We start from the raw sequence: 23955 nt of genomic DNA, 5'->3' as shown, positions 1-23955 counted from the left end.
TAATTAGAGCAGAATCATAAATAAACACGTCCATTAACTCAGGAAAAATGCCAAGGGATGAACAGGTATTGGTCCTCATTATCCTTTCTCCTCCTAGCAATATGATTTACTCCTCAGCTCCATCTTCTCCCCAATTTTCCAAAGGGCACATACCTAAAAGTAGGGTCCCATCCCTTATATGGAGAGCAGTCAGCAAGTACCAGCATGTTCTGAGGCGAGGGGAGCAGCTATTCCATAAATCTGAAACATGTTCTGGACAACAGCAGAGTTTACACAGACCACAAGAATGACAGGAATTAACCCCTTTTGTTTACAGCCTTTAAAAAGGGATCCAGTGTGGATCCAGGGGTGTAAAGGGATAAGGCAGCAGTGACACGATCCAACTCCAACTCCTGAAACACCAACCAAACACCAACCGTGCACATTTGGAAACACTTTGCACGTGCTAAATATAAAAGGAGATTCTCCTTTTTGTGTTTCAGTTGTCCTGATTAGGAAGAGCTGATTAAACAACTTATCTGGGAAGGCAGTACTGTAAACACCAGGCTGTTTGCTGGAGCAGAGGTGTCCGGCTCCCTCCTCTTGGAGGGTTGTTTTCCTTTCTTACGACTGCTCATCACCCAAGGTAAACATGTCAGGCAGGAGAGCTCCAGTTTTCTGAGGCCAGATGGAATTTTTCACAGACCCACACTGAAGCATGGTCCTTTCCACCATTTGAATGCTGGATCCTGGTTCCCTGCTGTTTGTGTCATCTTCCCTTCCCATCCCCTCCACTCCTCCCTTCTGTGTTGTTTTTTCCCCCTTCAGAATTATTCCTAAGTCCATAACACCACACAAAGTCCTAGATCCCAATTCCTTCCCCCAGCAGCCCATAATAAATACAATTTGGGAGAAGAGCCACTGTCTCCCCCCAGAAAGGGAACTCTGGATGGTTTCCATATCTCAAGCCGCTGCTCTGCTTCTCTGGGCTGATGTTGCCACATCTGTTTACACTGAGAACTCTTCACCAACACCACAGACTGATTTTTTGGGTTTTTTTTAACTGAAATTTAGGTTCTGCAGCTTCCACATGTGCCATCCAGATCATAAATACCTCAGGCAAAGGCAGCTCAGAGGTCAAACATCCGACATTTCTACTCCAGAGCCTTCCAGGTTGTTTTAATCCTTTCATCCCAATATTTCCCTCTTGACTTCTAATTAGCTGCAGATACAAGCCTAACCTAAATGCTGGTATTCTCAGGCCTCACCAAGTTTATTTTATGGTGCTCCCTTTCCTCACGATAAGATCCTTGCACATAAATATACATATGTTTTTATACAAACACACAGATATATATGCATTTAATTGTGGTAAACAAAGGACAGCTGGATCCTCTGCAAACCAATCTAATGTGCCTGAGAAGCACTTGGAACCTGAAAAAGCAAAGGCACACACTTACCTCTGAGAAGAACGTGACTGATGTCATTTGTGTGAAACCACAAATATTTATTTTTAATGAAAAAATACTTAAAGTGTGCCACAGTGTCCATATATTCATTTGAATAGTAGTACAAAGATATGTATTTCTGAGAAAAAGTCTTAAACACTGTAGAAAATAAATGTGGTTCTTAAATTATGTCAAAAGAAACCAGTAAAAAAGTCATGTTTTATACACTGGAATAAAATGAAACGATTAGAGAGAATAATAAATTATAATTACAGTATTTCAAATATTTGCCTCATGCTTTTTTTTTGTTTTTCCTTCAGCATTAGTTTTCTAAATGTGCCACGTAGAATAGGCCCCCAGAAGCCAGCAGTCAGAATGGGCTTTCAATGTGGATAATTGGATGTGGAGCTGAATAAAGTCCTGGAAAAATGACACCACCATTGGTTATTCACCGGTACATAAAACATCAGAACATGGCAGTTTTAGGTTTGCATTGAACTATGTATTTTTGTTACTGGAAATTAATTTAGTGGGTTTTATTTTTGAATCAACTAATTTTTGTACAGTTTAATGAACTAAACAGCAATTATGGTCATTAGCAAGGATGTCACCCAAGCACACTGCACGACGTGCTTACGGGATGGACACGCTGGATTTGGCTCTTTACACAGCCCACGTTAACAAGAGTTTGGAACCCTTTCAGGTCTGATCAAGCACTGCAAAATGTTTAAAACTATAAAGTGCTTCGAAATACAAATCATTTTTCCTCTTTAGAAACAGGAAGAAAAACCCAAACATGCACTTAAACCTGAAACCTCCATGCCTTGGGACGCTGCGGCTCTGCAGTCAAACATCCGTTTTGTGCCACTGGTTTGAAAAGTTCCTCTCCCATCCACGGTCAGAAATTCAAATAGTGTCTAAATTGGATTTGTCAGTCTCTTCCTGGTCTTGTTTGTACATGAAGGTTAGAAGGAACAGAGCAATATCCAGGGATGACCAGTAAGCAGTGTGGGATGTGACTGCAGACCAGTATCTGCTCTCCACGAGACCTTCCCTGAGCTCAAAGTCGATCCTGTGCTCCAGTTCCACTGGAAAATGAACAGGAAACAAAAATGGTGGTAGAACTGTAAAAACACCAGCATGTTTTGCCATCAGCTTTGGGTTCTGATTCTACTTGTTGTACATAAAACAAACATAATATCTCTGTGTTTATGTTTCACGGGACACTCAACCAAATCAAAATTTATTAATATACAAATACATTTTAATGCACGTGCATTTAGCACAAACCTGACCTAAGAGCGGTGCTTAGCTCAGGAAAACAAAAGCTAAAAGGAAACTAAACCTGTTCTTAGAGGTCCTTTCCAACCTATATGATTCTACAATTCTAAAGCTTGGGAAAAGTTGGCATGTTTTTAAGCAGCTGTTTTCCTTACAGTAACTCTATAAATACATTTATTTATACTTGTTATGATAACTACAGAGAAATATTCAGCAAATGCTGAGGTCCCACTAGGAAACACTGTCTTTCAGAAGGTGGGTGCTCAGAACTTTCTGAAATAAATGGATTTCTTTCATTTTTAGTGTTTATACAAGGAGACTACACCCAATACTACAAGTCCTTTCTGCAAAGTTGTCCCTCCACAGCTCTAGCCCTTTTAATATCCTGATTATTCCAAATATATTTCAGCAGTTATCCTTTTATTTCAATGGTTCTTTGATTAATGCCACATTCAAAGCAATTTCTACTGCATTTTAGCTGGACCGATGGTTAATCTATTGTTAAGGCACTTTAGTGGTCAGAAAAATCTCTACAAGGAGTAACAGAATAAAAAGGACAAAAAAACTAAAGGGCTGCTTAGCCACAAAAGCCAACCCCCCATATTGAGTCAAAAATGCAGCCATTTATCAAAGCCAGTTTGAAGGAATTTTAATTCCTGGCTCCGAGAGCACATAAAGGGAGCATCGCACAAGCGCCGGCACTGAACGACACGTCTCCGTGCTCTCCCAGGAGCATCACCCCACTTTGCAGCAAGGAGAGGGAGTCAGAGCCTTGGAATACCAGGAGACAACCGCAGTCATTTCCAGGAAGATGTGTATATGCAAAAAAAACCCAGTGGCTCTGCAGGAAGGACACCCCGACCGGCTCCGAGAGGCCGTTACGGGACTTGGGCGGCTGCCAAACCCCACCACAAGCCGCCCTCTCAGAAGCAAAGCCCTTGGTTGTGGATTGCATCATTCAGCCTCGCTGGCCTCTGCTCCACGTTCTCCTTCTATGGAGCAGGGATGGCTTTCAGCACAGAGGGATGTGGGATCCGTGCAGAAAGCCCTGGACGTGCCAGCCGCCCCCAGAAGGAGCTCGCGGGCAGCTCCGTGACAGTCACTGTCCTGCCCCTCTATTTCCCTCAAGCCTAAAATGAGTTTCTTGTCCTCAAACAGTGACTCAGACAGGTTATCTGTTGTGATGAACAGACAACGATCCATCATGTGAACCCTGTCACAAGATACAACACACTTGTGACTCCTCTGATTGCAGAAATCCCCCCCACCCTGCAGTGATGGGGAGTTCAGAAATAAAATCAAGTATGAATTCCCTTAAAGGAAGTACCTATATTTTTAAAAAAACCCTCAGCTGCTAAAATTGCACTTTATGTTCTGGGTGGTTCAGATCAAGACAAGAGAGGCAACTTCTGCTTCCAGTATGATGTGTCTTTAAATCCAGATTGCTTCAGAATTGGAATCGTGTGGGGAAATAGGAAATGTATGGGGGAGAAAGGGTTTAAACTGACAGAGGGTAGGTTTAGATTAGAGATTAGGGAGACATTCTTCCCTATGAGTGTTCAAGGCCAGGTTGGATGGTGCTTGGAGCAACCTGGTCTAGTGGAAGGTGTCCCTGCCCACAGCAGGGGTAGAATGAGATGGTCTTTAAGGTCCCTTCCCACCCAAATCATTCTATAAAATTTAAATAAATCCATTTAATCATAAATGGTAAGTGGGATTCCATGTAGCAATTATATTGCTTTTCTATTGGAAGTCTAGGAATTACTGATATGTAGATTCCATTAGTCCAAACTCCTATAGGCATAGGTACATACACGTACATATGGTGTACATGTATGTACAAACACATATAAACCTCCTTTGAGAGGACAAAAAGATTAAAGGAAGAACAAAGAGTCAGTCGTTGGAGTCTTGAGAAATTCAAAACACAGGAACAGATTCACAGAATCCCAGAAGGGGTTGGGTTGGAAGGGACCTTAAAGCTCATCTCATTCCACACCCTGCCACGGGCAGGGACACCTTCCAGAATCCCAGGTTGCTCCAAGCCCCATCCAACCTGGCCCTGGACACTTCCAGGCCCTGGACACTTCCAGTTGTGGTGCAGCCACAGCTTCTCTGGGCAACCTGTGCCAGTCTGTCAGGTGGACTCATCACCCACCTGTGGGTTCGAGGAAGCCCGAGCTGCTGTGGGGTAAAGGTGGTGTCCCAACAGTTGTGGTCTTCTTGTCCTCCCCCTCAGCTCCTTCTTTTCCCGTCTCCATTGTCTGTGGGGTTGTGCTGGATCGGCCAAACCTCGAGAAAAGCATCCCTCCGAGGCCCTTCCCGATGCTCGCAGCTCCTGCATCCGGTACGGAGGGGAAAAAAAACCCCAAGGAGCATAAATCAAACTGCAAATTAAAGTCAGTGTAGCACCCACTAATTAGAGCTGAGTGACAGGCGACTGAAAACTCTCCTCAGTGCTTTTCTAGGGTGGGAACAGCTCATCTGACTGAAGAGTGCACTGACTGAAGAGAGCACTGTTTATCCCAAGACTAATCTTGTGCACAAGCAAAAGCTGTAATTTGGAAACTGCATTTAGGGGAAAAAAAACACATGAGATTACTTCTGCTGCGAGAAATCTGGTACTTCTAAGGACGTGTTGTAATTTCTCTCTCGTAAAAAGTCAAAGACAAAATGCTTTATAGCAATGTTGGCTCCTCCTGCACTTAAGAATCCCATCAGGACATTTAAGGCATTTTTCTGGTTAAAGGTCCTTAAGTTGGCATCGCCCTTATAGACATTTAAAAATGTTATATCATCCTTTAAAAGGACTATTTTGGTTGCTCAGGAAGACGAGTGTAAAAGTTAAGAGCAGTTGTGTCGTGTTTTATCCCGACTTTGCTGCCACCTCATGGACAAGACATTAAAGTTACTATAGTAACCCCAAAAAAAGCCACACTGCTTTGAAATACCACATATTTCTACTTAAGGACTAGACTGCGTTTATATACTTTACTTATTTGATTGGGAAGATTCCTGGCACTAGGATTCTTCCAAATCCCACACAGAGAGCTAAAGAAAAGCCTTGAGTCAACAAAAACTGCAAGTGCATGCTCAAGTATAAGCTCCAGTGAAGGGGGTTTAAGCTCACTTAAACCAGGGCTTATTTTGACTCAGAAAGCCAGAAGGGAACAGACTTTATATTAAAACAGCCTGAATTTCCTATTATAGAATCATGAGTTAAATATAACTGTAATAGTTTACATGGTGTGATTTTTCTCTTATTCACCAACCAGAAAATGTAGTCAGAACACAAGCTTTAATTTAACTTTTTTTCCCATGAAATAGAGTGGAAACTATTAAATCATTGGGATGTTACTTCAATAAGAGAGACAAAAGTAAGGCAACAATAGCATAAACTACAGCATCTTCCAGCAAGCCCTGACTCCAGCATATGTAAACTGTTTTTTTCTTTGAAGTAAAACATCAGCTGGGATTAAAACAAAAAAATTAAACAAAACCTCTCTGATTTTGTGAAACAGACAGGAACAGAATCATGGGACCTTAAAGATCACCTAATTCCAGCCCTGTCCTGTGGGCAGGGACACCTTCCACTATCCCAGGTTGCTCCAAGCCCCGTCCAGCCTGGCCTGGAACACTTCCAGGGATCCAGGGGCAGCCACAGTTTCTCTGGCCAACCTGTGCCAGGGCCTCCCCACCCTCCCAGCCAGGAATTCCTTCCCAATATCCCGTCTAACCCTGTGCTCTGGCAATTTGAAGCCATTCCCCCTTATCCTGGTCCCTCCAACCCTTGTCCCAAGTCTCTCTCCAGCTCTCCTGGAGCCCCTTTAGGCCCTGGAAGGGGCTCTGAGGTCTCCGTGGAGCCTTCTCTCCTCCAGGTGAACAACCCCAGCTCTGTCCCCAGAGCAGAGTTTGCTTATCACCCAGCACCATGGAGCAGTGAAGCTCCACAGGGGCCTCCTGTTCCCAGCTCAAAGGGCACAAAGGACCTCACCCAAAATACTGGCTTTGCCTATGTTTGTGATGGACTCCCCGTAGTGCCGCCGGACCATCACCGGGGACGTGGTCGGGCTGGGCGCCGCCGAAGCGCTCTCGCTGTCAGGAACTGAGGTAGGTTCTTTCGTGGGGTTGAGGAAACTTGGCTTCATGTGCTCGTAAGGGAGGGGGTTTGCGGTGTTGTACCAGTGGATCTGGACAGGCGAAATGTTGCTGTAGTGCTTCAGAATTAAAGGTTCTAACCTATAGGCCTGCAAGAGGAAATTAAAACAAAACAAAACAAAACAACCTTTGAGTGTCAAGACTAAAAAATAATCACGTTCTTTTCACATACAGAGTCCTCTCCAACCTCAAATCCAAAATATCTGTAAGAAGCAAAGCCTAGAAAGCGACAGAGTTTTGGTGTTATGGTCTGATTCACTTTTATTTTCACAGGGAAGTTTACTTGCACCTGGAAGATTTATCAGCTGCCCAGTTGTTTGTGCATTCACTTTTGCACATGCAACACCTGTGCCTGATTGTTAGCAACACACAAGTTCCTATCAGATGGTTTTTACTCTGCACTGCCAGAACAAACTTTATATATAAAGTTAAGCTGATTCTGCACAGCAGAGAGGGAGGAACTGGCTGTGTAAATGTTTTGTTTGATGACTCTTTGTTGACCCCTGTGCAAATCGTGAATTCTGCTTATTAAAAAAATAATTTTCTATTGATTCATTGTTTTTCTTTGTTTACTTAAGTGTAGAAAAACATTCTGCACTTCTTTATCTTAAAACTAAGTGCAGTTAATATTTGTCAGACCACAGACTGACCATGTTCTGCACATCCCAGGAAAATTCTGATTTTGGAGTAGCTGGACACGACCTTGAGATGAGCAAGAACCAGCATGTTTGGAAAGAAGTCTGAACATACCTAAGGTGAAGCCCTTTAAGTGCAAAAGCAACCCCCAATTGCTATTCTACATGAAATTCCTAATCAAGTTTGCATCAAAGAAGTTGCCAAGGTGATGCAGTTCCATCATCCTGCCTTTTGTAACAGATAATGCTGGTTGTCTACGGAAGAGTGTAAGGACAGGGTAAAGTTACACCAATAATTCTCTTCCAAGTACTATCCCACCTCTAACAAGCTGTTATTCAGGATCATTTGGGAAAAAAACATTGTCTTTTTTTTTTCTATAGCATCTTGTAAACTGCTTGTGAAGCCTTTTTTAACAGCAGTATTGTTTTTCAGCAGATGATGTTTAATGGAAGTCAGAAAGTTAAACATAAAATCCTTGTCTGAAAAGGATTATTTCTTTGCAAGAAAAAATAATCAGTGTAATCTCAAATACTGTGCTTATTAATACGAAAAGAGAAGCAAAATATATGATACCTCAGGCAATTATTTGTAGGAATTGTTATTCTACAGTTCCAAACCCCAAGACATTGTACAATAATCATTAACAAATCGTTCTCTGTTGGAACACACTCGGTGTTGATTCACACACTTTGCAGATCACACGTTATGAGAGAACTGAGGCTTAAAAACAGTCAAGGTAAAAGCTGCAATTAAGACTCACCACTGGATCTGTTGGGTGAAAAATATTTAATAAGCGATTACAAATTGTCCTGGGCAGAATATGGTCCTGACTCCCACTGTTTCCTGGACGGATGCCACGCAGTGCCAAAAACACTGCTAATGGAGATCCCATACAGAAGAAATTCTCAACCTAAGGAGAGATTTCATCCATGTTAATAAGGATGGAAATGATGCTTTTTAACACAGCGGGATTTGATTTCTCTCACAATTGATTTCTCAGTTTCAGAGAGGGACTCAGATAACATCAGTCAGTCAAAATGGAGAAGGCCACTATAACATACAGACATGGAGGTTAAATTTCCCATTTCCTTTGGCTGCATGTTGTGGTGCTACACAGCTGGAAAACCAAAAAACAAGTCAGATATTTGAACTCAGAATTCTACCAACACTGGAAAGCCTGGAGAAAGAATTTGGATGATGCCAAGGAACTATGATGAGTCTGATTTCTCCTGAACCTTCCCAAAGCTTACCACACCTCTTTAATCTTATCCCTAACTAAGGACTCTATGATTTTTTTTGCTACACACACCTCAAAACACCTGGTGTCCAGTGAACAGAATGGTGCTTGTCACGAGTGCCACCACATCCCACGCTGGGAACCACAGCCCAGGGACAGGGACAGCAATGAGGGATCCTCACATCACCCAAAGCTGCTGCGACCTTGCCCTAAGTCCTGCCTCCAACACCAACGGGCAACTGAGTAAACCTGACCTGACACATCTACCAGAGGTCATTGAGCCTGCATCAGTGGTAACAACTTTTGGTCACTGCCAACCTGAAGTCGGGATTCAACGGTGACCTAGAGGTGAATGGCTTTGTATCCCATTACCAATCCTCAGACACTGTCTCCTGAAAACATCAAATATAAAACTTGGTAGTAAAAAAATATTTCCATAAGTCAAAATTACTTTTTAACTGCCTTTTAAAAAAAAAAATAATTAATTTTACCATTATCGGATCTTCACTTTTCCTAGGAGTGCCCAGAGTACAGGGCACTACAACTGGGCAACTCCTAGCGTGCTGCTACTCAAGTTTCAGCAAGAGAAATTGCTGAATTCTTGCTAAATGGGATGCTTGGGATCCCATGTGCCTTCCCTGTATGTCAGCACATGGAGCGAGGGCGTAGGAATAATGGTCCGTTTCATCTCTCAGATTCCAGCGCTGCACAAAACATTCCTCCTCCTCTGACTTGGCACTGGTACCCCAGCTCTGCCTTCCAAAAGAATGCCTAAGTGCCAGTTCAATGGAAAAAGGAAACTCCAGGTGTTCAGCATGGCTATTCAATGTCACCTGCAGCAAAGCACAGCTCTGTCATCTATGCTGTCACTCGGGTCTAGAGCAAAGCTGTTTTCCTTTCTTCAGCCTTACAGAGACTTTACATTCTGGCTGTCTGGACAAAGAGCTGTCTCATCTTCAAATACAACAGAAACAGATATTCCCAGTGCAATGCCTTAAATTGAATAAGTAACCTTTAACCCTGCCCATCTGATATTCCTGTGTCGAGCATCTGAACTGCACAATTACAGTTTTTCTGCTTTAGAAAGAAATCAGACAGTGCCTGCCAGCTTACACTTAGCAGAGGCTCAAAAGAGACTGAGAAAAACCTCAAAAGGTAACTGGTTTCAGTGGTTACACGGTGTGTGGCTTTTTGTTCCACTTCTGTTCCATTGTTTCTATTGATAAACACAAGATCAGCGGTGTCCAGATGCTTTCTTGGAGGGCACCGCTGCTTGCTGTGCTTTCTTAAATGCAAAAAGCCTTTCAACCCGGTCCTCCAGCTTACAGAGTCAAAGTACCAGCTGGTGGGCATCTTAGTAGGTGGCACCAGATCAATACTGAAGCAGTAAATGCTAAAAATCAAAACTCTTCACTGAAAGGGTGGTCAGACATTGGAACAGGCTGCCCAGGGCAGTGGTGGAGTCACCATTCCTGGAGGGACTTAAGAGCCGTGTGGATGTGGCACTTGGGGTCGTGGTTTAGTGGAGAACAGCTCTTTTCCAACCTTAACAATTCTATTATTCTATGATTTTAAAAACAAAGTCCTTTAAATTGCAGCCATTAGACTGTCAGTGCTGTTGTAACGTGGCTGAAAATCAGGCTGTTGTGTGATGACACCTACTGGGAACAGAAGACTAAAATCTTTATAGCAAACATGTATTAATTTTGGTGTTTCTCTAGAAGCAGGAGTGGGGCATTTCACGTCTGTTCCTGTAAACATTCAGCAACAGAGGAGACACGTTTATGAACATGACCTTTCAGTGCAGTACTTTTCTCCTGGTTATGATTCATAAAGAGAACACTTAATGAATTTATTTGTATTTTAAGCAGAAGCTGAGCCAATGGTCATCCATTCAACTTAAGACTGCAGTATTTTCATAATTAAATTTAAAAAAAAAAAGCTGAATGAGTCAACAGGAGTGAGGCAGCACAGCCCTTTTGTGCATTGGTACATGGGGGGGGGGGGGGGGGGGGGCAAATGAACGTGAAGTACAAGCTGGAGCTTCTTCCAGAAGAGTTTCTGTAACCTTGGGTGAATGAAAAGTGCTCAGGAACCCTGAAGTCCTTTGGGACAGCACATTGCAAGCCCAGATTTAAATGAATTCCCACCTCAGAACTAAGGAGCCACTGAGGTACATCCTGTCCTCCTCTTCCTGACGGACTGAAAATCACCCTACAACACTGTTATTTTCATACACCACAGAGTCATAAAGGCTATCACACCATTCCCCATGTTTCCATGTTCTTCAGCCTCTTTAGCCTTTAACTCCAATTCCTCTGACGTATCTGGTGAGGAAAAGACTTGTCCTTTTATTTATTTACAATAGGTGTTGGCTTTGCTTTTAACTCACACAGTTCCTATCGGTTTAGCAGATAATCCCACCTGAGGAGACGGAGAGGAAGAGAGAGGAAAAGAGACAGATACCTCACCCTCAAGTTCCCATTCTGGTGGCTTGTCCAATATAGTACTGGACTCCATATCTTTATGTTTTGTAGGTTTTTCTCCTCTCCAAAGGGTCAGTAAAACACCCAGACAGTTTCCTCTAGTATTAAATACAAAGTAAACTGCTGTATTTATTCTTGCATTTGTCTTGCCAAAAGCTACCTTTGTGCTCACTCAACATCAAGCAAAGCTTAACTCTTCTTCATACAGGACCAGTGACTCTGTCTCATCCTAGGAAGCTTAATTTGTTTCACTCCATAAAAGAGCCAGTACGGCTCCACATGCCCATTCCCTGGAGTAATAGAGCCTAAGGAGATCAGTGACCGAAGACTCCAGTCTCCTGCGTTGCACAGACCAAATAATTAGTGGATCAAGCATTTTTTGTGGGGAACAGCAGCTCCTGATCAAACCAGAGCTCTGCTCTGCCATGAAGAGCCAAGGGGAGGTGGTTGGTACCTACGAAGCAGTTTGTTCTCTTTCAACAAGCCAGTCACCCTCTGTAAGCTGGACTGCCTTGCTGATGAGCAGTCCTATTTCACTTCCATGGAAAGCCTTTCCCTTTCTGGAGCTCTGTGTAAAGCTTGTGTAAAGCTTCACAGAACAAAACATCCTCCTGTCAGCAAGGGTAAGAAAAAGGATGTACTGCATTGGAAAAATTACCTGAAAATTATCTATCTGATCTATTTAGATAGATAATGTCCTCTTTTCTTCCCTCTTTCTTTCTCCCTCCTTTCCTGCTCCATCTCAAAAAAGCAACTGTTCAAAAAACCTTCAGTTTAAACACAGTTGAGTGAAGATTAATCTTTCACAGAGCTGGGGGAGTATCAGCCTGACTGCAGCTTCCTTGATGGTGGAGATAACAGCCTGACACATGCTTTCAGGCAGTGATGAAAAGGAGAAGGATGTGACAAAATGAATTATGGTTCGTTTCCTCTTTTTTATGGCTCAAGATTGACCTTGGCTTCCAGGAACCCTTCTGAACTCAGAAGGAAAGAAAAATGGCAAGTTAAGAAACAATAATCTCTTTTATTCTCATCTATCATGTCACATTTTTATGGTTTAATATTTCAGGATTGAGTTGAGCAACTAGAAAGTGTCACACATCCCACCCAGAAACCGGAAAATGCCTTTTCACAGCGATAAGGAATTCTAGTAATTTGTACAGCTGATTAGCAAGCAATCTGTTTCATGAGACTAGAAGTGTGCTGACTGTCAGACCAGAATAATTTGGAAGGAAAATCCACTGCTGGAGGAAATTCAATCAGATTTGCTCAGAGATGTGACATGTTAGTAGTAGTCCCCAAGGAAAATGGATTATTCAACTTAGTAGAAGTGAATTTGTTTAAGATACATGATTGATGTAATTTCCCAAATGGCTTTTACCTTCCCATAGAGTTGTATGTATGTGTGTAATACAGTAACAATCTATATACAAGTTCACATATTACATGTATTTATTATTTATATATTTAGATATATGTTTACATATAATTACACATGAGCACATATAATAGAATCATAGAATGGGTTGGGTTGGAAGGGACCTTAAAGCCCATCTTGTTCCAACCCCCTGCCGTGGGCAGGGACACCTTCCACTAGACCAGGTTGCTCTAAATTTATTACAAATATGTATTTGTAACAAATAGTAGGATATTAATAAAGTACCATGTTTACACACACATACACACACTTCATCCAACACATTCCAATTATTCTACCAAAACCATGTCTAGGCACATGGGGAAAAAAAAAGTAAGCAGAATGACTCATTGCAGTATTTTTGCAGCAAGTAGGACATTCAGGAAAAACCTCTCAGACATACATACCTTAAATTTTAAGACAGGTGGTTTTGCTATGGTGGATGCCTTTAACCCATGTAACCTCTCTTCTATCTCTCTCAACCTAGAAAATAGAGATCTTTCTGAGATCCAATAAAAAATGTAGCTTTAACCTCTCTGATCCAAACAGGCATTCCTGTGGGGTCCAACAGTTTTGTCTGCTGGGAAGAGAGAGTGATGGTGTCAGTATTTCTTGGAGCAGCTCAACTGATTAAGAATCAATGTATGTCAAATCCTGTTCCTCTGAACACAGAAGGAATCAATCAACACGTGACAGCTCCCTTGTTCACCCCCCCAAAGCATCTGCCCACCCTCCTTCCTCAGGAGTAGGTGACTCACCTCCTGTTTCCTTGGTGATTTTGCAGCCAAATCACCTGCTTTACTTTGCTTAAAAAACCCAAACAACACCAAAGCCACGGGAAACTCCATGGCTTGAGCATTATGGAGTTCTGTATTGCAGTGGAACACTCTGGAGAACTGTGTCCCACCCTTTCAGCTATCATTAAAAACGACTGTTCATCCATTTTTCTAGTTATCCCAAATTAAAAAAGCAGCTACAATACAAAGCTCACAAATGGATGGGCAAAACTGTCCTCACTCCCAGCAGAATTCCAGAAGTTACAGTCTGTTTTCCATCATTTCAGGCTGAACTGAATTAAAATGGCTCATGAAACAGAGAGCCACTCTTTCTATACAGAAGTGCCAGTGTCAAACGATACTCGGGATTACTGTGGATCCAACCAGAAGCACTTCAGAGGATGACTAAGGAGCTGGAGCACGAGTGTGAAAATGGTCATTTTTCCCTGATCATACGCCAGGGATGTGCCTGAAGGGTCATTTTACCTCTGGAACACTTCATTAGGTTTCTTAACTTCCCTTCTCTCAGAAATATTAAACTTTATCCAGCCTTGCAGCTGACAGAGACGCCCTGTACCACTCCCTTATAACACACATCCCATCCTGATTGCAAGCACAGCAGGAGATCTGTTGCTGTATTAATGCTTCCAAAGTACCACCAATACTAAGACAGGTTCCAGGAAGGAACCAAAAAACTATGATTCATGATTTATCATGTCCCACTTGAAAGACTGAAGCTCAAGTTACTGTTATTAGATTCTCTATCTAATGGGTGTCTCGTAACACCTTGATATCCCCATCCTTGGAAGTGTCCAAGGCCAGGTTGGACAGGGGTTGGAGCAACCTGGTCTAGTGGAAGGTGTCCCTGCCCATGGCAGGGGGTAGAAATGGATATCTTTAAGGTCCCTTCCAATCCCAAACCATTCCATGAGTCTGTGTGGATTCAGAGCTCCTCCAGCAGGGCCTGCCCAGTCCTGTGTTTAGCATCTACCACCCAGCCCCAGCATAAGAACATCACCCACAAAAGATAACAGCCATGGAGAGTTCTGGAAACACTCCAGGGGCGTTATCTAGGGCTGTGGTTTTCTCCTTTAACAACTGGAAGTGGATGCATTACCGTTGTTTAGTTAGGTAAAGTTCCTCAAGTAAACGCTGCTCCTCGTAGCTCATCCAACGGTCTTCCAGCTCCTCCTCTTCCTTCTGCAGCAACTGTTCATAAAGCCTGACTGGATTCCAGCCAGTCATGATGTCGTAGGTGATGACACAGCCCAGTGAGTGGGACACAATGGAGACTTTCCCTCCTTTCTCCTCAAACTCCGGATTCCGGGAGCAGAAGAGCGTGTACAGCCGGTTCAGCTCCTGCTGCAGCCCCTTCACCAGCTGTTTCAAGAGAGTGAGGAAAGACAGTTAAACATCAACATTTGATTACTCCTGTTGGTGTTCAGGAATGTTCACATCCTACACTGACCCCTTCCTAGGATGAGCACGGAGGTCTGTGCACTTTGGCTGGGAAGATGAGCACAGTCTCAAGGCCGGCAGCAACAGCTTGGCTGATTGTCACTGACTCCAGTGGTTCATCTCCCCCCTCCAGAGCCAGCACCAACCACCACACAGGACATGTAGTGACCCCAGAACTGCTACAACACACAGCCCAAGGCACTGAATTGAACTAAACACTTCAATAAATGACAGTTATGCTTAAAGCACTTCACAGCATCCTCTGAGGTGAACAAAGGGACATGGTTTTCACCAGCACAGCAGTGACTTTTAACACAGTGGTATTTCCCTTCTGGCTTGATTCTCCCTCATTTTCTCCACTTTTTCACAGCACTAAATGTTTCTCCCGTGTCAGAGGTTCAGCTCCTTTTTCAGCTTAAGGAGGATGGAAGGAGCCTGAGCTACACATGACCTGGAATCAACTCATATCTCTGGCACAATCCTGGCATCACCCTAAACAAGTCAGACCCACTTCTCCATTGATCAAAGTGAGCAACAGCATTCCTACCTCATTGCAGGGCACTGGGAAGAGAAATCCATGAAAATGGAAGTGCTCAGATACTACAGTGAGAGCCTGAATGGGTTCTGGGAAAAAAAAAATCCTCTAATTGCTTTTGGATCTTGAAGTCATCAAGCCTTTCATTCCCCTGCCTGGCTGCCAGGAGATGGAGTTTTGTGTCCTCCTTCCCCTCCTACACCTGCACTTATTGTGAATTCTTCCAAAGGAATCTGAAGGAAAGGATGCTGCTAAAGAATAAAAAGCCTCATCTCAGGTAAAAGGATAATACAGGAGGAGAAAAAGCACAAATGAGACAAGGTAGAGACAGAATCTGAACCCTTTATACAAACAGTGCCAAGAAAAATACTCTTCTAGTTACAGGGTTTCTAGGAGAGGTTTTTTTTGGGGAAAAAAAAAAGGAATGCAACATGGTTTTTAAACATCACAGACTAATCCATAGTACTACAGCAATAAATATATATTGGTCCTATGAGTCTCTGAGAAGCTTATCTGCTTGGAATCCTACGCTATAGGATAAAGGGGTTCAGATTCACACAACTATTTTAAAGAGAAATGTTGAAAGACAGGAGATTTGGGAACTGGCCAATACAAAAAAAAAATGCAGCTTTGCCTGTGAAACTCAGCATGGAAACCAAGCAATGCTTCCAGGCTATGGTACAGAGGAGGACAAACAAGAAATTGCAAATCATTCCCTTGTTAGCAACGGGAAATTAAAGCTATAGAACATGTAATTTCAACATGATTTTTCAAGAGCCTGAGTCATTACTGAATATAAATATGAATAGCACCAGGACTGTCAGTGTTTGATACACATTTTACTGAGTGAGGATCCACACAACAAACCTGATGCCTGAAGCGCTGTGAAATGATTAACAAAGCCTTGCAACAGCTTGGAGAAATTAGTATCAGAACACCTATTTTCAAGTATTTTTGACTATAGTGCTGCCTCTTCTTGCATTTGGGTCTATACAGACTGTGGGCACCACTTTCACACATGAATAAACAGAGCTTTCAGCAAGAGTTGGAGCTGAAAATATCAATCAGGACTAGCTTTGGCTGGCTGATAGTTTCTCAATTTAAAAAGGTTTTGATTAAAACCCAGAACAAAATAGCAGGGATCAGTTGAAATCAAAGTGGTTTGGGATTCCCGCCAGGAGCTCAGTGAAACGAGGAAACACTGATATAGAAACATAGAATGGTTTGGGTTGGAAGGGACCTTACAGACCATCTTGTTCCACCCCCTGCCATGGGCAGGGACACCTTCCACTAGACTACGTTGCTCCAAGCCCCATCCAACCTGGCCTTGAACACTTCCAGGGATCCAGGGGCAGCCACAGCTTCTCTGGGCAACCTGTGCCAGGGCCTCATCACCCTCACAGCCAACAATGCCTTCACAATATCCCTCTGGCAGTGGGAAGCCATTCCTGTGTCCTGTCCCTCCAACCCTTGTCCCCAGTCCCTCTCCAGCTCTCCTGGAGCCCCTTTAGGGCTCTCAGGTCTCCCCGGAGCCTTCTCTTCTCCAGGCTGAACACCCCCAGCTCTCCCAGCCTGGCTCCAGAGCAGAGGGGCTCCAGCCCTTGGAGCACCTCCGTGGCCTCCTCTGGACTTGCTGCAGCAGCTCCATGTTCTCCTCACATTGGAGATCACAGAGCTGGACACAGAACTCCAGCACTTTCCATGGGTGGCTGCTGGGATACCCTCCAAAGTACCCAACATCCATCATCCTGCCACCAGAGACCTCAACAGCGACTTGCTCAACAGCCCTGTACCCTGCTCTCCTGTAGCCCATTCCTGCACAGTCTATTTCCCTGGAAAAGCAGACAACTTCCAGGAAGAATGACATCGCGTCATCTTCCCCCCCAGGCACAGAGCAGGTAAAAAATCTTCTGACTCCATGGTATTTCCATTACAAACACCTTTTTTTGTTGCAATCTGGAGGCATAAAACAGAATATTCTTGGAAAATCCTGGTTGGACACTGAGTCCAACCCTGTTTTTCACCGTCCTGCTCCTTAAATATATACTGTTACTGGGAAGATAGGTAAAAACATGGACATCAACTAAAAAACTGTGCATGGATTTCCAAATAGCTGCATACTTGGAAGTTTGCAGAGCAGAGCAGAGCCCAAGCACTGGATTCAACTGAATCATCTGATGGAGATTATTCCTAAACTCCAAATTCCTGGTTACCAAACTTAACCATGGAGTGGAAGCAGGAAATCCTCCAGATTTCCAGGTACTGTGAATGGTCTGGTTTTGCTGCTCTGCCAAACCAGAAGTCCTCTACCTGCAGTGAGCACTTATGGATGTTGGTGTCCTGCCAAAAGTTCTGTGCCAGCACTAAGATTAGAAACTGAACCTTTTTGGTGCGTAGTAAGAAAAAAAAAAGAAATCAAAAGAAAAAGCATATTCATTTAAAGTCCCAGCTAAAAAACTGTTTGGTTAAGTAATATATGAAGATAAGGTAATATTTATTGGTGGTTGGAACTAGATGATGTTTAATGTCTCTTCCAACCCAAGCCATTCTATCACTCCATTCTATGATTTAGTCCTGATTTGCTTTCTTAGCATAAAATATTCTAACTTGTAAAAGGAAAGTTCATTTGAACAGTCCAGCAACTGCAACATGGAACGCTTTCAAATCTCTTTTGCAGTTACAGCTTGATATATATATCCTAACACCCTATATAAAAACACCTTTTAAAAACAAGTGGCTTTGCATTTCCTAAAATCAGTGATTTTTTTCGTTGGAATTAAAACATGAAAAAATATAGCTGTCTATCAAATGTGCTCTCCTAAATGGCATCACTGTAATAAAACCGATTTTTTAAGAGCTGATTTTTTTTTTATGCACTCTTGTCTTTTTGCTCCCTCTGAAGGGTCTGTGGGAGTCTTAATTAAACACTATTAAATAAAAAAACTCCCAAATGACAAAAAAAAATAACAACTCATCCTCCCAAACCCACGACACCCAAGTGGTTGCTCCATGGCTGCACCTCATGGTCAGGTTATAAGTAATGGGTGCCTCACCCTAAGCTTGTTGAACACTTCTCCTGCTCTCACTGCACCTACATCAAGGAATTCCTGATTAAAGGAGCCCTTTTCCCACTGGCTTCCCTTTGGGAAACAACCCAATCATCAATGCCTGCTGATCCACAGGATCTATCGTGTGCTTAGAGGAAGCACCTGCTGGTTCTGCCTGAAAACAGGAAATCAGGAATCATCTACAAAAAAAAAAAAAAAAGGAATAGTGGGATGCAACATGACCAGACCCCTCTCTCTTTTTCCATCTTCTCTCCTCCCTCCCAGTTCCCACCTCGTTTTGGGGACCAGTGGGACTGAACACTCACAGAGCTGTTTCTCCATCCAAGGTCTTCACAGGGCTTTCCCCACAAACTGAGTTTCCCATATTCCCAACCCACATAACCACCTCCCAAGGCTTCTCCCACAGACCAAACAAGCTCAAATATCTCACAGCAGAATAAATGAGGCAGCAGCCGATGTTTTTCCCAGTCAGCTGCTCCCCTGATCCCTGTGCAGCTGCTCTGACTGCTGATTTTCTGCCTGCTCTGCTCTGTTACCCTCAGCTATTCCAGAAGGACCAGGGAAATGCAGCATGTTTACCTGTCTGTTACTGAACAGATCAAACACTGTAACAAAGGGAACACTTCCTATTTCTCCCAGAAAGAGCTGTATCAAATCCCATCCTCCCAGCTGGCCTTCCTACCTCAGTGTTAGTTTAGCATCAAACACTGAAATATTTCAAGGAAAGGTAGAGAAAATCTTCTACTGTTCCTGTTCTCTTTCCTGGGAAAGTCCTTCCTCCCTGTTCTGATTTTTAGGGAAAAATCTGTGAACTACCTTTTACAGTCCAGCTGCTTTAGTACTAATGTTCAGTGCAGGATTAAAATGCTACAAGTCTTGCAGGTGTAACATTAAATACTCACAGATATCCAGAGAAAATCCTTCTAGAGGGGCTCTTAAGAGAGTTTGAGAGAGACTTTGGACAAGGGCCTGGAGTGGCAGGACAAGGGGGAATGGCTTCCCACTGCCAGAGGGCAGGGTCAGATGGGATATTGGGAAGGAATTGTTGGCTGTGAGGGTGAGGAGGCCCTGGCACAGGTTGCCCAGAGAAGTTGTGGCTGCCCCTGGATCCCTGTAAATGTTTGAGGCCAGGTTGGAGGGGCTTGGAGCAACCTGGTCTAGTGGAAGGTTTCCCTGCCCATGGTAGGGTGTTGGAACTGGATGATCTTTCAGGTTCCTTCCAACCCAAACCATTCTATGGTTACTATTTGCCCGAAGCTCCATTTAGCAGCTGAAGTTTTGCCAATAAATCTTCCATGCAGGAAACTCAAGCCCACAGGATCAAGTTGCTCAGAAGTCATCAGCTTATATTCAGACAAACTGAGGTTAAACACTGTGTGCTCTTCACAAACCAAATTAAAGGCAGAGTCAGGAATGGTCTTTCTGCACATTCATTCTGTGACAGTTTGTGCAATTCAAGGTAAAGCCAAAAAAGAGACTGTCAACCAAGGACCAGGATGCTGGACTTGATCAGGCCAAAAATGCCCTTTACTTTCCAGTTACGTGCCTGCTTGGCATATGGCTTCCAGGGAATCCAAAGATAACAGCCCATTCCATCCACTCAGGAATCCTGGTGGTACAGGCATGTGCTTTATACGGACAAGATGGGAGTCTGAGTCAAATAAAACACATCACTGTCATTTCAGAAGGATTTGTGGGAAGGCTGACAAAAAGGGCAGCAGGATCATGCCTCTAATCACCTCCTGGGTATTGGGCAAGTCTGAACTGCTGGATCATGATGGGGAGTGAGACATCCAGAGCTGCTGTCTGGCTCAGTTTTGTGCAGAACATTAACAGCATCCTGTGCTGAGCTGGAAAAATCCAAACCTCTAAATCCCTGGCACCAGCATCTCAAACAGCTGCTCGTTCTCCTCTGAGGCAAAGCAGCCCTGTGAGACACCAGCACAAATAAGCATGAGTAGCACGTCTGTTCTTTCAAAGCAGAAGGAAGTGGGCTGTGTGTGTAGTGGACAAACTCCTCCTGGACCCACACCAAGGAGATGCAGGCAGGAGGAAGAACTCCATCCCCTGGTCCCTTCTAGTGGGTAGATCACTGGGGTCAAAGGGGCTTTTCAGTGTGTGCCAAAATTACCACTGCAGAAAATGACACTTTCCCCTCAATATGCAGGAAATGAGTTTTTTCAAGAAAACAAGGAGTACAAAACCCCTGCTGGCACCTGGGCACAGCAGTAACACAGAGCTTGAGGCTGCTCTTGCTCAAATCCTCATTCACACAACCATTAAGGTTGGAAAAACAGCTCCAGGATCGTCAAGCCCAGCCTCTGACCCATCACCACCACCATGATCACTAAACCATATCGTGAAGTGCCACATCTACTTGTTTGTTGAACATTTCAAGGGATGGTGACTCCACCACTTCCCTGGGCAGCCTGTTCCACTGCTTAGCCACCCTTTCAGTGAAGGAGTTTTTCCTAATATCCAACCTGAGCCTCACCTGGCACTTGCTGCCAAATCCTGGACAATGCACTCCAGTCCAAACCTTTTTGATCTGCCAAATTCAACAAAAACACTTCCTCTCCTCTTGGGCTATGTGGATTGTCTTTTCCTGAGACTGCTCTCAGCTCTGACCATCCCTTTGCTCTAACTCTCAGAGTTCCTTTCTCCATGCCATCTCCAAAGGACCCTCACCCACTGGACTGTCTTCCCACATGAACAGTTTGAACCCTAAGAGAAATAAAATAACAGATAGCTACCTATGAAAAGGGAGTGCAGGAAACGTGACCTCCGCACCCCCTCCAGCTGGAACAGCACTACTGTGTTTTTGTACCTTTGTGGGAAAGGAATTTCAAGGAGATCCGAGGAACAGTTAGTTTTGCAAGCAGCCCTTTCCAAATGTCAAGAGAACTTCAGGAGAAAGTGCAAACTCATTTGAAATTCAGCAAGCAGGCAGTGTGTGAGCCCACTGGGGGGAGAAGAGGGCCCTTCAAAGCCAACAGAAGAGCTGCAGCTCAAGGATGGACTGTAAAGGACCGTGAAAGCGAAGACAAGGAGCTTTTGCTCCACGTGAACCAGGAGAACATGCCAAGGCAGAGCTGGTGAGGCTGCTGACCCTCAGGATACAACAGTTGTCACACTCCCTGATGGCATCGCTGAAGGATGCCAGGGGATTGTCACAACAACAGATGACAGGCCAGAATGAGCAGGAGCTGTGGGAACAGATGGGAAGGGCCGTGTATTTTAGTGATGGAACAAAAAAAAAGGATCTGTGGGTCTGTCCAGACCCAAGTGTCTCTCTCAGGATCCCTCTTGCTGCTGAAAAGCTGAGTCTAACCCATTTCTAACAAGTCACTGTGTTCAAGTCTAAGTTTAGGTTCAGGTAGAGCCATTAACCTATCACTTCATAAAGCTGAGAATTCATTCAAGGACAATCCAATTAATTAAGCAAGCCATGGAAGTGCTGCCAAGCAGCATCTCCATTATTAGGTTCAACAAAATAAGCAAAGCCAGTGTTAAATAGTCTCAGTTTAAAATTTCCTGCTCCACATCTTGTTTTCAAACACTCCTAAAACAGTTCCCTTTAGTTGCTGAAAGGGATACACAAAGGATATTCCCATTGCAAAACCTCATATGCAAGAGGGATGAAAGTTCCACGAGAAGTTAACATGTGCCCTAAATTTCAAGAGTAGGGTCATTAATTCTCCTTTTTAATATGTGTTTAATGGCAAACCATGAAACCATTTCAAGGCCAGGACTCTGAGCAACCTGGTCTAGTGGAAGGTGTCCCTGCCCATGGCAGGGAGTGCAACAAGATGGTGTTTAAGGTCCCTTCCAATCCAAACTATTCCATGATTCTAAGGTGGACAGTGACGTTTTCCTGCTCTTCAGCTGAGAAGGAAGTAATCCAAAAACATCTCCTACTGATCTGAGGCTACTACAGTATTTGCACCAAATCTTTACAGATTTTGGGATGACCGATGTAAATAATATTTATCCTGTACTACAGGCATTTTCTGCCATGACATATATCAATAATTTGCAGAATTACAATTAGCCTGCAAGTGAGGACAGTGAAGATCAGTAAAAAAAAGCATTTAGCACTATAATGAAGGTGACAACACTGAATTTACTATGCATCAATTAGTCTTTTTAATCTCTGTTACAGCCATTTATTATTAAAGAAATATGAAGCTACAGTGACACAGATGTGAAATGAAGTCGTCCACTGAAGACACTAAACCCCGAGATTAGGTTACCACAGATGGCACCAGCAAGGTCAGAAGTAGAATGTGAAATGACTGTTCATTTAGAAATAGGTAAGTCTGCAGCAAAACATCAATTTATTGCTTTTCCTTATTATCTGATAATGTTTAAAAATCGATTTGGTATGGGTGAGGACCTGAACAGCACAACTTGCAGCCACACAAAACCACCACAGCTGAATCTGTTGGCTGCAGTCTGAGACCAGACTGTCTGAGGTGTTCATAGGGCTGTGCTGAATTATTAATGCCTGTCTGGTATCACATCGCATGTCAGGAGTCAGAGGAACCTTTTGGATACTCTCCTACTGCGCTGGAGAAGAAACAATACTTGAAATCAGAGAGGGGGTCAACCCACCACACTCTTGGAAGGCTCAGCTGAGCCATCCAGTGCCTCTGGGACAGCTCTTTGCTGTCCCGTGTGAAAACGATATGAACGAGGACTCTTCCCCCTGAAAGGAGAGAGTGGCTGCCTCTCACACTGCCCACCTGCAAACCCCTTAAGGAGCTGTTTGAAGAGTGCTAAGAAGCTTTAAAGAAGCACTTCTGGTACTTCTCGATGTGGGGAAAATTCTTGAAAGGAGAAAGGAAAGTTGTATCCAAGTATTGTGCAATGTGTGCTGGTAGCCCCAAAAGCCAAACGTGTCCTGGGCTGCCTCCCCAGCAGCGTGGGAAGCAGGGTCAGGGGAAGGATTCTCCCTCTGCCAGGATCCCATAGACCCCACCTGGAGCACCGTGTCCAGCTCTGGGGTCCCCAACAGCACAAGGACGTGGAGCTGCTGCAGCAAGTCCAGAGGAGGCCACGGAGATGCTTCAAGGGTTGGAGCCCCTCTGCTCTGGAGACAGGCTGGGAGAGCTGGGGGTGTTCACCTGGAGAAGGGAAGGCTCCGGGGAGACCTCAGAGCCCCTTCCAATGCCTAAAGGGGCTCCAGGAGAGCTGGAGAGGGACTTTGGACAAGGACCTGGAGTGACAGGACAAGGGAGAATGGCTTCCCACTGCCAGAGGGCAGGGATAGATGGGATATTGGGAAGAAATTCTTGTGTGTGAGGGTGGTGAGGCCCTGGCAAAGGCTGCCCAGAGAAGCCTGTGGCTGCCCCTGGATCCCTGGAAGTGTTCCAGGCCAGGTTGGATGGGGCTTGGAGCAACGTGGTCTAGTGGAAGGTGTCCCTGCCCACAGCAGGGGGTGGAACAGGATGATATTTAAGGTCCTTTCCAACCC

At 44.0% G+C, this 23955-nt stretch overlaps 1 protein-coding gene across 1 annotated transcript in view; it reads right to left on the bottom strand.

Annotated features, from left to right (window-relative positions):
- Positions 1 to 1465: 1465 nt before the first annotated feature.
- DDHD1 (DDHD domain containing 1) overlaps positions 1466 to 23955 on the bottom strand; it is a 66163-nt gene continuing 43673 nt past the window's right edge. The window contains exons 7-12 of the mRNA XM_027662510.1: positions 14536 to 14798; positions 13050 to 13125; positions 8263 to 8412; positions 6703 to 6955; positions 4867 to 5046; positions 1466 to 2515 (exon numbers count right to left, since the gene is read on the bottom strand). Of these exons, the coding sequence (XP_027518311.1) occupies positions 2334 to 2515; positions 4867 to 5046; positions 6703 to 6955; positions 8263 to 8412; positions 13050 to 13125; positions 14536 to 14798 (1104 nt within the window). The 3' untranslated portion in view covers positions 1466 to 2333. The remainder of the gene's footprint in view (positions 2516 to 4866; positions 5047 to 6702; positions 6956 to 8262; positions 8413 to 13049; positions 13126 to 14535; positions 14799 to 23955) is intronic.

Source organism: Corapipo altera, unplaced genomic scaffold (assembly GCF_003945725.1).
Source record: "Corapipo altera isolate COAL_440 unplaced genomic scaffold, ASM394572v1 169, whole genome shotgun sequence".
Lineage (NCBI taxonomy): Eukaryota > Metazoa > Chordata > Aves > Passeriformes > Pipridae > Corapipo > Corapipo altera.
This window is presented reverse-complemented; position numbering and strand designations above follow the sequence as displayed.